Raw genomic sequence first — 15,864 nt, forward strand, 5'->3', positions numbered from 1 at the left:
TGCATTGACCTCAATGGATATAAACTTCCATTTTCTTCTGAGAGTTTGTGTGGAGGGCTTCCTGTGATAGAGGACATCTCTCCAAGGCCTCCAGTGCTGCATCTGAGAACATTGAAGCACCCTTTCTCACGTGTTGCACCATTAGTCAGTCTTGTAGGTCATTCTCTTCCCCAGCCACTTTCAGCACCTGTTGCAGCCAGAATGCACCTCTCCTTAAGAACTGCATGCCCCCTTTAAGTGGTGCTAACCTCGTGATAACTTTGGCCCCTTGCTGAGGCATGTAACCACTCAACAGCATGTTTAGCGCTCGGCTGCACACAGCTATTCCGTACGTGAGCAGGCAGCATGAAGTTTGCATGCTGCCTGCCTTGGAACGAACAGACTTGGGTTAATCGTGTATCGCAATCCACAGCCTGTTTTCAGGCCTTATCCAATTTTTCCCCATATATTTTATTTTATTTTTTTAAAAAGTCCCAGCACTAATTAACAGCTGAAGGAATGAGACACCACACCTTGTGACAGTTCATTTTCACTGCCAGAAAGCTAATTTGGCAGTAGCCAACAAGAGGGAAAAACATACATGACCTCATCCTCACCAGTCTACCTGTCACATATACATCTGTCCATAACGGTATTGATAGGAGTGACCACCGCACAGTCCTTGTAGAGACGAAGTCCCATCTTCACATTGAGGATACCCTCCATCGTATTGTGTGGCACTACCATGCTAAATAGGATAGTTTTCAAACAGATCTAGCAACTCAAAATTAGATATCCATGAGGCTTTGTGGGCCATCAGCAGCAGCAGAATTGTATTCAACCACAATCTGTAACCTCATGACCGGGCATATCCCTCACTCAACCATTACCATCAAGCCGGGGGACCAATCCTCATTTAATGAAGAGTGCAGGAGGGCATGCCAGGAGCAGCAGCAGGAATACCTAAAAATGTGGTGTCAACCCGGTGAAGTTACAAACAGGGCTACATGTACGCCAAGCAGCGGAAGCATCATGAGATAGACAGAGCTATGTGATCCAACAACCAATGAATTAGATCTAAGCTCTTCAGTCCTGCCACATCCAGTTGTGAATAGTGGTGGGCAATTAAACAACTAACATTGGACATTATAAATTGCCCCTAGTATAGGTAGGTGGTAGGGAAATATAGGGACAGGTGGGGATGCGGTAGGAATATGGGATTAGTGTAGGATTAGTATAAATGGGTGGTTGATGGTCGGCACAGACTCGGTGGGCCGAAGGGCCTGTTTCAGTGCTGTATCTCTCTAAACTAAACTAAACTAACAGGAAGAAGAGGCTCCATAAATATCCCCATCCTCAATGATGGGGAAGCTCAGTGCAAAAGACAAGGCTGAAGCATTTGCAACCATCTTCAACCAGAAGTGCCGAGTGGATGATCCATCTCGGCCTCCTCCTGAGGTCCCAGCATCACAGATGCCAGTGGCGTATTGGTAATGTCTCTGGACTAGTAATCCAGAGGCACAGGCTAATTTCCTGGGGGTTACCATCTGCTAGAAACTGAACTGGACCAGCTACATAAATACTGTGGCTACAAGAGCATGTCAGAAGCTGGGAATTCTGCAGTGAGTAACTCACCTCCCAACCTCCCAAAGCCTGTCCACCATCTATAAGGCACAAGTCAGGAGTGTGATGGAATACTGTCCACTTGCTTGGATGAGTGCAGTTCCAATAACAGTCAAGAAGCTCGACACCATCCAGGACAAAGCAGCTCACTTGATTGGTACCCCATCCACCTCCTTCAACATTTACTCCCTCCACCACCGATGCATAGTGCACCAGTGTGTACCGTCTACAAGATGCACTGCAACAACTCACCAAGGCTCCTTCGACAGCACCTTCCAAACCCACGACCTCTACCATCTAGAAGGACAAGAGCAGCAGATGCATGGGAACACCACCATCTGCAAGTTCCCGTCCAAGTCGCACACCATCCTGACTTGGAAGTATATTGCTGTTCCTTCACTGTCGCTGGGTCAAAATCCTGGAACTCCCTTCCTAACAGCACTGTGGGTTTACCTACACCACATGGACTGCAGTGGTTCAAGAAGGCGGCTCACCACCACCATCTCAAGGGCAATTAGGGACATGAATAAATGCTGGCCTGGCCAGCGATGCCCACATTTCTTGAAAGAATAGAAAAAAATTACGACTTGCCATATCATGGAAAGGGTTCTAAGCCTAAAATCTATTCATTCATGGGATTTGGGCATTGCTGGGAAGGCCAGCATTTATTGCCCATCTCTAATTACCATTGAGAAAGTGGTAGTGAGCCACTTTCTTAAACCATTGTAGTCCATGTGGTGTCGGTACACCCACAATGATGTTAGGTAGGGAGTTCCAGGATTTTCCAGCAACCATGTAGGAACGGCGATATATTTCCAAGTCAAGGTGGTGTGTGACCTTTAGGCTAACTTGCACATGGTGGTATTTCCATGCATCTGTTTTCCTTGTCCTTCTAGGTGGTAGAGATCGCGAGTTTGGAAGGTGCTGTCAAAGAAGTCTTGGTAGTTTGTACCACTGCATCTTGTTGATGGTATACACTGCTGCCACAGTGCACCAGTGGTGGAGGGAGTGAATGGTGAAGGTGGTGGATGGGGTGCCAATCAAGTGGGCTAATTTGTCTTGGATGGTGTCAAACTTCTTGAGTGTTGTTGGAGCTGCACTCATCCAGGCAAGTGGCGAGTATTCCATCACACTCCTGGTTTGTGCTTTGTAGATGGTGGACAAGCTATTGGGAGTCAGGAGGCGAGTCACTCGCTGCAGAATACCCAGCCTCTGACCTGCTCTTGTAGCTGGTCCAGTTAGGTTTTTGGTTAATGTTGACCCTCAGGATGCTGATGGTGGGGGATTCAGCCATGATATTGTCGTTGATTGTCAAGGGATGGTGGTTATACTCTCTCTTGTTGAATATGGTTATTGTCTGGCATTTGTGTGGTGTGAGTGTTACTTGCCACTTATCAGCCCAAGCCTGAATGTTGTCCAGGTCTTTCTGCATGCAGGCATGGATGGCTTCATTATCTGAGGAGTTGCGAATTTTACTGAACACTGTGCAATCACTAGCAAGCATCCCCACTTCTGACCTTATGACAGAGGAAGATTATTGAATAAGCAGCTTAAAGATGGATGGGCCTAGGACACTGCCCTGAGGAACTCCTGCAGCGATGTCTTGGGGCTGAGATGATTGGCTTCCAACAACCACAACCATCTTCCTTTGTGCTAGATATGACTTCAACCAGTGGAGTGTTTTCCCCCTGATTCCCATTGACTTCAATTTTACTAGGGCTCCTTGATGCCACATTCAGTCAAATGCTGCCTTGATGTTAAGGGCGATCATTCTCACCTCATCTCTAAGAATTCAGCTCTTTTGCATGTTTGGACCAAGGCTATAATGAGATCTCTAACCGAGTGGTCCTGGCAGAACCCAAACTGAGCATTGGTGCACAGATTATTGGTAAGAGCCACTTAATAGCACTGTCGACGACGCCTTCTGTCACTTTGCTGATGATTGAAAGTAGATTGATGGGGCATAATTAGCTCGCTTTTTGTGGACAGGACATACCCGGAGAATTTTCCACTTTGTTGGATAGATGCCAGTTTGTAGCTGTACTGAAACAGCTTGGATAGAGGTGCACCTAATTCTGGAGTACAAGTCTTCAGCACTGCAGTATGGATGTTGTCGGGGCCCATATCCTTTGCTATATTCACTGCACTCAGCCATTTCTTAATATCGTGCAGAGTGAATCAAATTGGCTGAAGAGTGAAATGGATAAGCCCTAACATTTTGTGGCGAGTTTAGACCATATCTACATCAGAACAGAAACTCCTTGCTGCTGTTCAATATATTTGAATGGGGAGGGGGGGGGGTGTCAGACAGTGAGATGCTGTTTTCGTGCATCTTACGGAAGTGTGGCCCATCTTGGACAGCAACTTACTGACTTTTGCATTTAACTATGCATGTACACTCACATGAACTTGCTGTCTGGTTTGTGCTGTTTGCTTCACTATTATTTTCGCAGCAAAATTTGGCCCAATATGTACTAGTGCTGCTATATTGTAGCAATAGGAACAGGAAAAAGTATTTGTAGCAGTACATATTTAAGTTAATTATTTGCTGAACATTTTCAGCATATATTGTAACATTATTTTTAAAATTAATATTAAGATCCTTAGATTTTTTTTGCATGTATCTTAAAACTCACCAAGCATTGGCACAAACATTTATATACATAAATGCTACTATCCATTATTCTACACAAAGATGATCTTTGGTGATCACTGTAATTACCAACAAGAAAATCTATCAGTATTTCAGTATTTTCACAGCTCATATCTCTTTTTAAAAAAATACTTAAGTCTTTATTTTTGTTTCATGTCAACTTTACATTAGAGACCAGAAGTCCTCTTGCAGTAATTTTCAGTTAGTGCACAAGCTAACTTAGTTGTACATGTCAACCTTATTAAGACATCCAATAATAATACAATGGATGCTGAAATTGAGAGGAGCTTGTGCTTTTGCACCAAATTAGGTCACAAATATAGCTACTTTTGAAAAAGAGGCAGAAAAGCTGCGGAAAGACTGCTTCTCAGATCAGAAAGAGATGCCTGGCACCAGGAAGGAAAAATAATTATTTTTTCAAACTGAAGCAATTTTTCAAAAAAAAGTATAACAGCTTCTATATCTCCCTGTCTCTTAGAGCAGATCCTGGACAATTTGATTCCAGGCCTCTTGCAATGCCACTCTGCATGGACTCCTAGAAAATGCACAAGAGTTGCAGTTTGGGCTATTGTCCAATACTTTTATTTTGTGCTTATGCAGAAGGACGGTTCCCATATATAGACTGTGCATACTATGTGCTGTTGAGTACGATAGTGCACCATGGGATTAACAAATATCCCCTAGTTATGATATAGTGCATCCTGTCACTTTTGAAAGATAGGAAATATCACACTATCACATTGCATTTAGGTTAAGACTAGTAATTTTAAAAATTTTTATTCATTCATGGGATGTGGGCGACGCTGGCTAGGACAGCATTTATTGCCCATCCCTAATTGCCCTTGAGAAGGTGGTGGTGAGCTGCCTTCTTGAACCGCTGCAGTCTATTTGGGGTAGGTATACCCACAGTGCTGTTAGGAAGGGAGTTCCAGGATTTTGACCCAGCGACAGTGAAGGAATGGTGATATAGTTCCAAGTCAGGATGGTGTGTGACTTGGAGGGGAACTTGCAGGTGGTGGTGTTCCCATGTATTTGCTGCCCTTGTCCTTCTAGTTGGTAGAGGTCGCGGGTTTGGAAGATGCTGTTTAAGGAGCCTTGGTGCATTGCTGCAGTGCATCTTGTAGATGGTACACACTGCTGCCACTGTGCGTCGGTGATGGAGGGAGTGAATGTTTGTAGATGGGGTGCCTATGCACTATGCCTAGGCACCCACCCTGGCACATAAATTAGAAAATGTGCCCCAATATGTTTGCTTCAATGTGCTAAGCTACTACACAGCCCTCCCAATAAGCTGTTTTGTATTACTTTAACAGCAAATGAAATGACCTAAACCATGGCATAAATTCTACAAAATTAATGCCACACTGTAATTTAAAAGGCGAGACCAGGATTGTCAAAAGAAGAAGAATTATTCCTAAAGCAAGGTGAAAGACAATATTGCAGCATTAGCTGCACTCAGGTTAATCAGGCCTTCATGGGCCTTAAAGGGACCATCTGTGAGGCTGCAACCAACAAGCTAAGGTTTTTAAATATACTTACTGCTCAATAGCTCTGTGGCCTGCTCCATGTAGAGAGTGAGCTCCTTAATGCTGGGGATGCCTCCTCCTGTCCCCTGCCTCTTGTGGGCATTGGGGTAGAGTTTCCTATTTGCACACAATCAGGAAGCTAGGTGAAATTGTGCTGTTTTTCTGATGTGAAATTATGGGACCGGATTTTTGCTTTGGGGGCAGGAAACAAGAGTCTGGACTGTTCCTGGATCCTGAGCACCCCCCCCCCCGGCCAGGTTTCCCATCCAATTAAGAGTGGTAGGCAGGCTCTCTAAGTTGGAGGGCCAATCAAAGGCGTTCCAGATTGAGAGGCACACCAGGCTGCAGTAAAGGATATGTAACTGAGAGGGTGCTTCAACATGGAGGTGCCCTCTCACCAACTTTTTTAAAAGTTTAAATAAAAAACAGAAAAGGTAGCCAGACCAACATTGTTGGGGGAGGCGTTGGTGGGGGGGGGGGGGTGTGTGTGGGGGGGAAGGGTGTAAAATCCCTTTACAGGGTGGTCTTTAGCTGCACCCACACCCAGGCAGGTAGGGAGGGTCTCTTGGCCTGCCTGGAATGCTGGACCCCTGGCTGTTATGTTTTCGCCATGTTGCTGGATATTTGCTATATCTGTTTTATCTCAGAACAATGCAGATATGACACTTGTATTAAATCACCAACTGGTTTATTTACAGTATTTTAAAATATATCAGCATTTACAAGATTTCAGGACAATGTCTTTATCAGAACACTATTGTAGTTACTAGAACATTCCAGCCTGTCTTTTTTTAGTTTCAGTTTCATCAACTCTTAAATTCCACCCATAGGCTTAAGCAATCAAGCACAGTGAACACTGATCAGTGGACAGACCAATACAATCAAACCCAAATCAATCAAACACTACATTTTTCCCCTTTTGACTAAAGACATTTTTAATGAAAGTATTGTAAACATCAAAACTATATATATGATGTCATTTCTTAGTGTTTAACTTGTCTGTTTTCTCTAAGTACAGAAATTGTCTTTGAGCTTGGAAGGTCTGTTAGGTCTGCAATTAGATTTACGAATTTGAGGTTGTGGATCAGCTTGATGAGGCAGATTATTAACATCACTCATGAGAAAAGGAAATGTATCCTCATAACCACTATCCTCAAAATATTCTGGTCTGTTCCCTATCAAACGTCTTGCATTCCACTTGGTGTTGTCATCCAACAGATAAACATTGGTACCGAGCAAACATTTTATCTGCTTTGGACCTCATACTGATGGAACAGGTTTATGGTCGCAATTTGAACCAAATCTCCAACATTAAATTGTGGTTCCCTTGCTCCTGTACGTTTGTCAAAGTATGCTTTTGTTTTACCTTGTCGCTTTGCGATTTCATCTGCTTTCGCTCTGGTATTCTTGTTAACTGGTAGTGATGGCTTAAGAATGGTCAGTGGCATGCGAAAGTTACGACCTATCATAAGTTTGGCTGGTGTCTTTCCGATCAGAGTGTGTAGGCATTACTGCAGCTGCTGTCACTCTGTAACCTAGAAAGCCAATCTCAGGTGCCGCAAATGTGCATTTGTCCTTGTTTAGTGTCAAATTGTGCTTTACGAGTCAAGTAAGCACTGCTGATAATTGTTGATCATGTTCAGCTTTGTACCTTCCGTGGACAACAACGTCATCAAGTAGGTTGAGCGTTTCCTCAACATCGGACAAGTCTGAAGAAACTATCTTCTAGAATGCGCGAGGTGCTGAACTTAGTCCATATGGCATTCTGCATTAAAGGCCCGACAGAACCCCATCCGAGCCCGACGGGACCAGAGTCCTTCCATTTTTTTCCACGCCCAACCCGACCCGACCATCAGTTAACCTACCTTCCGTTTTTCACTTTGTTGCTTACCTGCACAAGCTTAAAATAACTGTAACAAAACCACCTTTCAAGTCTAAAAAGTAAATTAACATTAGAGTCACTTACCTGAGGTGGTGATAGAGCGTGTCCGATTCGGCCCGACTCGACTCGAGCCCGAATGCCGGGACCGAAAGTGCAACCCGACCCAACCCAAACCCAACACATGTCGTTGGGTCCTGTCGGGTTCGGGTCGGGTAGCAGGCCTTTATTCTGCATTACTGAAACATACCTTCATGAGTAACAAAAGCTGTAAGATATCGGTTTTGTTCTTGTAGAGCTATCTGAAGATAACTCCGTCGCATATCAAGCTTTGTGAAGACTGTGGAGTTATGAAATGATGTTGACAGTTCTTGAATTGTAGGAAGTGGATACTTGTCTGATATGATAGCTTTGTTGACTGCCTTTCGGTCAATGCAAAGTCTAAGTTTGTTGTTTTTTCGTCGTGCAATGACTAGATTTAATATCCAGGTTGATGAGTCGATTCGTTCAATGATACCCTCCTCTTCTAGTCATTTCAGCTCCTGTGACACTTCAGCACAGATTGCAAATGGCAACTGACTCAAATTTTGTGAAACTGGTCGAATTGATGTGTCAATGCGAGGAGCATGACAGTATCCCTTGATTTCCCCAAATCCAGTAAATATGGAAGGATACTGGCATGTATAATCTGCATTATCAATCCCATGAATGTGCATTCAGGTGGGGTCAGCAAGTTTGAATCCAAGCCTTCCGAAAAGGTTTCCGCCCATAAGGCTTCGGCCTTTGGCTACATAGAAAGTGAACCTGTCAAGGATGACATTTTTGTAGCATACTGGAACTGTGATCGTCCCCTAAACTGGAATGATAGAGTCATCATAAGCTTGAAGAGCGTCTGCTGCAGGAGTGAGAGAGAATTGTGAAAAATACCGATGGTAGAGATTGCCACTCAAAATAGATACTTTCGCACCAACATCGATAAGAAGTGACACTGAGATGCCTGCGATCACAACTGAGCCATCCTTAAAATGACCTGGTGCTTTACTTTTTGTGATGGTAAATACATGTCGTACCTCACTCTCAGGAAGAGACTCCCCACATGTCGAACCGATGAAGTTTTTTTCTTCACGATCTGCGCATCTTTGCAAAATGGTTCTACTTTAAACATGAGTTGCATGTTTTCCCTTGAGCTGGACATGGCATTGTGACTTGATGAGTATTTCCACAATTTTGGCACAGTTTTGAAGGTAACTGACCGTGATGGGGCACATTTTGATGAGGGTGATGACGTCTCCTTGTCCGTAACCCTTGCAATGAAGCTGGTTGGGCAAGCTGTGTCTGCAACCCTGAGTCTAAGGGTGCATGTGTGTAACCTCTTTGAACCTAACATGGCAGATTCCGTTTGGACTGCCAAGGTTATGGCTTTTTCCAAGGTTACATCATCATCCTCCATGAGGAGACATTCCCTGATTTGTGTAAATGAGGTCTTCTCAATTACTTGGTCACAAATTAGTTCGTTGGTTAGTGTGCCAAATTTACATGTAGATGCCAATTGCTGTATTGCTGCCACATATTGTTTAATAGGCTCACCATGTCCCTGAGGTCTCTTGTGGAATGCGTATCGCTCTATCATCACACTTTTCTTTGACCGGCGGTATTTTTCGAGAGCACTTACTGGTGTATCAAACGTAGACGTATCTTCTGTGAGCTGTTTGAATATACGCTGGCCTTCTGTTCTGAGACAATGTACTAGTATCGTTTTCTTGCAGTTCACAGCGACATCTGGGCTGTCCATCCCTGTAGTGAGCAAGTAGGTCTTGAACCCCAAAATCCATTGCTCCCAGCACAAGGGAGGATATCCTGGTGATGAAAGAAATGGTTCTGGAGCTGATAAAATCAAATTTTGCTGAACCATTCTCGTTGCCACTTTCTGTTATGTTTTCACCGGTTTGCTGAATATTTGATATATCTGTTTTATCTCAGAATAGTGGAGATATGACACTTGTATTAAATCACCAACTGGTTTATTTACAGTACTTTAAAATATCGCAGCACTTACAAGATTTCAGGACAATGTCTTTATCAGAACACTATTGTAGTTCCTAGAACATTCCAGCCTGTCTCTTTTTAGTTTCAGTTTCATCAACTCTTAAGCTCCACCCATAGGCTCAAACAATCAAGCGTTGGAATAGTCAAGTATTGCAACGCACTCCTGGCTGGTGTGCCACATTCTACTCACCATAAACTTGAGGTCATCCAAAAGTCTGCTGCCCATGTCCTTGCTCGCACCAAGTCACTGACACACTTTACTGTCTCTTGCAGGAGAAGGTGGCACACAACTGGAGACAGCAGGAACTAACGGAGGGGGAGAGGCGTGCATGAATGCTTTAACCTCAATGAATGAGATGATGTTGGCAATTATCGAACAGCCATTTCTGAGGCCATGGCCATCAATGGGGCTGCAATCATTGAAGATTTTGTATCCTCATACCTAATCATCCTTTTCATATCCCATTTCCCCCATATCCCTCAATTTCTTCTGACTCATAAACAAGCATGTACTTCTTACTTTCCCCCCTCCTTCTATCAACACGGCCACACCCTTGTGTCTCTTTCCTTTCAGATACCCAAGAAGTGCAACCTGGCCAGGCAGTTGGGAAACACCAAGAAGGGAGTGAGGATGAAGACATGCTTGACATCACACTCACAGCCCCCAGCTCAGATATTGTTACTATCTTAGAGGATAGATTAGAGGCGGGATTTATCCATGGTGCGACACTGGCACTAGTGTACTGCAGCCAGGGTAGGGGACAAGGATGTACACGGATTCTGCTGTAGGGGACTCAGATGAGGACTTTGATGGGCCAGCCTACAGAAGAACGTTGATCTATGTACACAATGAAATTGTGTATTGGGAAGCCTGCCGGAAAGCCTATGTTCAATACCGGGGAGCATGGAGGAGTCTGGAATCAACTTGATACAAGACTTTGCTCAGACCTTGGACCCCTTTTTTTCCAGCATGAAGTGATGGCCAACTCCATTAACACACTCGTGGACTCAACCATGAAGCGGCGCTTGATGGCCGACGTCTCAGCTTCCATTACAACACAGGCAGCTTCTACTAAAAGTCTGAGTGATGCAGTGGAAGCTCAGACCTCAATCATGTAATATCAACTTGCTGCCATGAAAGCTCAGATTTCTGCCATCGGGCAGGGTGGCACAACAGTCCAGCAATCTGTCCTCAAACAGATTACTAGGATTGCTCAGAAGCTGCCCCAGGGGACTGACAGTGGCTTCATGGAGCAGGAGCCTGCTGTCCCGTCTCAGGATGACAACATTCATCTCCCGACCCCTGCCACTCCATCAATGCCCTTGCTATTGTCTGTCAGCCAGCCAGCCTAAACTTCTATCACCCATGCTAAGGTGGTGCAGTCCGAAATAGGGCCTTCTAGGCCATGAGTTGCTTGAGGTCGTCCTTCAAGGCCATCTGCAGTCTCCTCCACTGAAACTCAGCAGCTTTCCACCAGCTATGCTGCAGCGATTGAGGTAGCACTACGTAGGAGCACGAGGACTGGCAAAGGCACACAGAAGACAGGCACTCAGGGAATGTGCAAGGGTGATTAGTTTACGTTTGTATGCAGTATTCATTTATAAGCTTGGCTTGAATGTTTATTTTGTGTTGGCTTTTATTTTTATTTTTGTCTTGTGGCCAAGTAGACAATGTGATGGTCAGTGACAAAGGTAAGATAAGGAATGTAGTATTGTTGGTGAATGGGTAATTGGGGTTGTAGTTACTGATATCGCACTTGACTCCTCTAGACTTGACTATTCCAACGCATTCTCAGCTGCTCTCCCACATTCTACTCTCTGTAAACATGAAATCATCTGAAACACTACTGCCTGTGTCTTAACTCACACCAAGTCCCGTCCACCTGTCACCCCTGTGCTCGCTGATGAAGCGGACAACGTGATGGTCAGTGACAGAGGGGGAGGGTAAGGAGTGTGGGACTGTTGGTAAATGGAAATTGGGATTGCATTGGTCTCGCACTCGAACATGTTCTTCATGTAAAGCTCCCTACTCGCTTACTCACTGCAACCATGCAGCAGTGCACATTAGTTTGTGTTACCATCGATTTTCCGTGTGACCCATTACCAGCATTCTAAATTATGCTCTTCTAGTGCCGAAGAGGAGGAAGGGCCAAAGTTCAATCTTCACACTGAATCAAGTATCTGTTCCTCATAAAATCTTGTGTCAGTCAGTTCTATGATAGCAAACTCAGCAGGTTCAGTTAGTATATTGTAGGAGAGAGTCACTGAGCATGAGAGAGGAAGAGCAAATGGAGATGACATTGGAGGAGCCCAACATTGCAGGGCCAACTTGAGAGCACCTACTGATGCTGAGCTCAGGAATGTGGACCTCACAGAGTCTGCCTGCAAATGCTGTTTGGATTTTCAGCATCAGCATTTCATTTGAATCATTTAAGACTGCCAACCAGACTGAGAAGTTTGAAAGTATCTATGGAAGAGTCTACAACTGCAACTGTGCAGTGGCGCAGGACTGCCTGACCAAATTGCAGCCCACTGTTGAAAGTGTGGCCACTCCAGCACCCTCTTGAACAAGGTCGTCAGCTCAGACCTAGCTTTCATAATAAATAATCCTTCATAAGTTACAGGCCCCGATCTTGACTGGTGGGTTGTGTAGGCTGGAGTGGGGGTGTGATGTTGGGGGCAGGTTTAGGGGGCATTTTGGAAATCCCAGTTTCCATGCATGTTGTGGAGTCAATCAGCCTGATTGATAGGTTTGGCTTCATTCAGGCGGGGCCGACTCTGGAGCAGGCTGCAGCCCTAGGTAGGGAGCTTGCAGCTGCTACTGGAAGCATGGGAGAGATTGAGCCCTGAGCCCGGTGGGGAGGGGGTGTGACCACCAACCCCCGCCGCCCCCCCCCCACCCCCCCCAAATCCCTGAGGGTTTTTGCACAGGTGCTGGGGTGGAGGGTTGTTCTGTTTTGGGTTATCTAATCCAAGGCAGAAGGGTATGGTTGCAGTGCTGGGGGGAAAACATTTGCTCCTCCAGGCCCATGATCAGTGTTGTAAAGGCACATTTTCTCCAAGTGGTCCTCACTTCCCTTCAGTTGCTGGGTTCCCTGAAGCCTGAGCTGTCAGCCTCATTATAACATGTCAACCTGTCTTCTGGGAGCAGTTTGGCTGCCCAACCTTTGTCCTGCCTCTGTTAAACCCAGAAGTGAGCAGGCTGGAGGTGGGTTGGGGTTGGTTTTGAGATTTTTAAAGTTTTAACATCTTGCCTGATCCTAGCCCACCTATTTTTGGGCGCTAAAATTCACCCAAATGTATCCATATCAAGATCTCTTGAACATGTCCAGTACAGTTCCCTTAGCCTGCATATGTGGATTGCGATATAAAACAACCAAATCTGTAGAAACAAAGGTGAAAATGTGCCATCTTGCATGCCTCCTCAGATTGCTCAGTTCCTCCTTCAAAACCTGCAGATAGTGCAGTGTACCTAATATGATACCCATAGGTGCTCAGAGACCACAGCCAATTTGAGTTTCCTTGGCAAAAACCCTCAGTGAGGAGATGGGGTAAGGAAGACGAGCTTGCTTCTGTGATGAAGCCAAAACAAAAGCAGCAGTAGCATACAAATCTCTGGGTAATGACTTGTAACAACTACCAGAAAGACTGCCCTTTAAGAAAAAGTGCCTAACATGGATGAATAGATCTGCCTCTGGGTGTCCATTTTATATGAGTACTGATTGACTGCGAAGCACTTTGACTGCATTCTCAGGCTAGCAGCTAATTTAAATATTTTTGTGGGTCTTCATGAGCTTAGTGGAAGTCAAGTGCACAGGCACTTTCCTGTCAACCACCACATTAGCACACCAACACCGCAGGAAGGAGTCAATGCCATAGAAGCAGGAGTGGAGGAAGAAGACTAGTGAGAAAGAGAAATGAATAGTGACTAAAGGGGTTATTTTTCAAATTTGTGCTCCTAGTGTAGACCTTTGCATGCTGGGAGCACGATGGGAATTTGCTGCATTCACTGTGATTTTCCAAACTGAATTCCTGATATGTTCTCCTGTTAGGCAAAGTTCCATTCTGAAATGCAAATTTCTAAAATTACCCCTTAATCCCTCTGGACCATCCAACTGTTAGCCTCTCACTGTTGTGGCAGGAAGTTACTGCCACCTGTGTCTGGAACAACATGGAAGGGTTTCTGTAATTGTAACCTGCCCAGCTAACGGTTTTGGCAAAAAGAAATTTGACACTTCATAGCCTACTATAAGTCAGTTTTCTAAGATTGTCTAGTAAAATGATTGTCAATTCCTGGAGCAAATTTTATGTGTTTCTTGGTCGACCATTGTATTTGTACCCAGTACCTTGCAGTAGTTTCATGCTCATCTCTTTGTTTACTTGATGCCGTAGAGAAAGGCTGCCCATCATGTGTCCAGATCAAAGTAGACTCACACCAGCTGGTAGGACGAGAGGTTAAATTTCACCTTAAACCTGACTTTTCAATGGCAGTGACAGCTATGTTGAATCCCACTCAATAAGGATAAAGGGGAATAGAGGCACTTTTCTCAAAGTTGAAATAAATTAGGCTTACCACTTCAATATTTGGTTGCTGCAAGTTGTACATGAACAAAGGATTAATAAACTTTGGAGACATGAGTGGTGTTGATTGCTATCTGCATCTGGGATTGATATATCAGACAATAGATCATTGGGCCAATTTCAAGAGTACTAGCTACTGCAGCACCTGACAGATATTCTCTGAAAATTTAAGATTGTGCAATTAGACACTGTCACTGCAGGTTTGTGCAGACTGAGGAAACCACAAGTGCAACCATTAAGTAGTGACCATTGTTACCTGGATTAAAATGAACAGATGTTTGCTTTTAAAAAAATGACTCCCCGTTGTCTTCAATATAATTCAATTAGGTTTAATTAGGGATTAAATGAAAAACTGAACTTGTATTTTGGAGCTGTGAATCCTCATGATGACTGTGATCAAAGAATTTAACTGCATTTCTTTATTAAATACAGGCTAAGTTGTACAAATGTTAATGCAGATGTCATTCATTTATTTGCTGTTGTGTATTTGGTTGTCAGATTAATTCAAAGACAGTTATGAATTTGGAGCAAGACCGACCATTCGTTTGCAATGCTCCAGGTTGTGCACAGGTGAGTATTACTGACTGATTAGCTAAGTATACTTGGAAACAATGTTTTATTACAACTAACTGATAAGCAGTAACATTGCTTGTACATAAAATAAAATTAAGATGTTTCTCTCTATTGCCTCATTTTCTAATTAGAATCATAGAAATTATAGCAGAGAGGCCATTCACTCCATTTATGCCTGTTCTGTTATTAGCTCTTCAACTGAAGCTGTCTACTCTAAGCCTATTTTCTATTCTTCCTCTTCTGCTCTCTGTCTTTGTCTCACAGGCGATCATTTGTTGGCATGTCTGTAAATCTTGCCTTTGCTCAGAGCTGCTGCTGCTTTGCCACTGTAACTTTGCCAGAAGTTAAATGCCTATTTATGCACAAAAATGGAGGTTCCATGTACTGCCAGTGACTTTATGGTGGCACAACAGGAGCAACTCTTAGCAAGTTCTTGGCTTCTGCTCACTCCTTGTCTGCATCTTCTTTAAGTTCTTACTCTCCGTTTTACACTCATTTTCTTCTTTCTGTAACTATGTTGGCCTGTTCAATTTATTGGTATGTGTTGCACTTCTGCTCTCACCTTAGATGGAGAGCTGGAGATGCTCCAAATCTTTGATAACTGCAGAATCTTTTTCTAAATTTCTGGGAGAGCAGGTTGTAAGGAAGTATATTACTTTTATGGAAGTGGCTATGGTTTGAATTGTGAGTGAACAGGGAGCTGGTGCGTGAGGACTGTTGAATAACTACGTGCTGAGGTCTCTGACTCTTACTGAGAGAGTAGGCAGATTTAAGTTAGAATAGCAGGGGCAGCTGGAGGGTGAGGGCTTGTCTGCAGAGTGATAGGCTGCAGTATCAGGTTTGGTTCCAGTAGTCATGTGAGGAATAATGCTCAACAAACACCAATCAGATTTATGCATTCCAATAGACAATTATGGACAAAACCTTTTTCTTTATATTGATACCAGATAGATGAATGATTCCAATATTGTAATTATTTTTTATCTAATAAATCAATAAGCATT

At 44.0% G+C, this 15,864-nt stretch overlaps 1 protein-coding gene across 2 annotated transcripts in view; it reads left to right on the forward strand.

The window, feature by feature from the left end:
- The window catches only part of creb5b (cAMP responsive element binding protein 5b), a 559,467-nt gene that overhangs the window by 48,166 nt on the left and 495,437 nt on the right, over positions 1–15,864 (forward strand). For both annotated transcript variants that reach the window (XM_068059425.1, XM_068059416.1), the window contains exon 2: positions 14,786–14,857. In XM_068059425.1, coding sequence (XP_067915526.1) covers positions 14,804–14,857 — 54 coding nt within the window. In that variant the 5' untranslated portion in view covers positions 14,786–14,803. The remainder of the gene's footprint in view (positions 1–14,785; positions 14,858–15,864) is intronic.

The sequence above is a fragment of the Heterodontus francisci genome, chromosome 2 (genome assembly GCF_036365525.1).
Source record: "Heterodontus francisci isolate sHetFra1 chromosome 2, sHetFra1.hap1, whole genome shotgun sequence".
In the NCBI taxonomy this organism is placed as follows: domain Eukaryota; kingdom Metazoa; phylum Chordata; class Chondrichthyes; order Heterodontiformes; family Heterodontidae; genus Heterodontus; species Heterodontus francisci.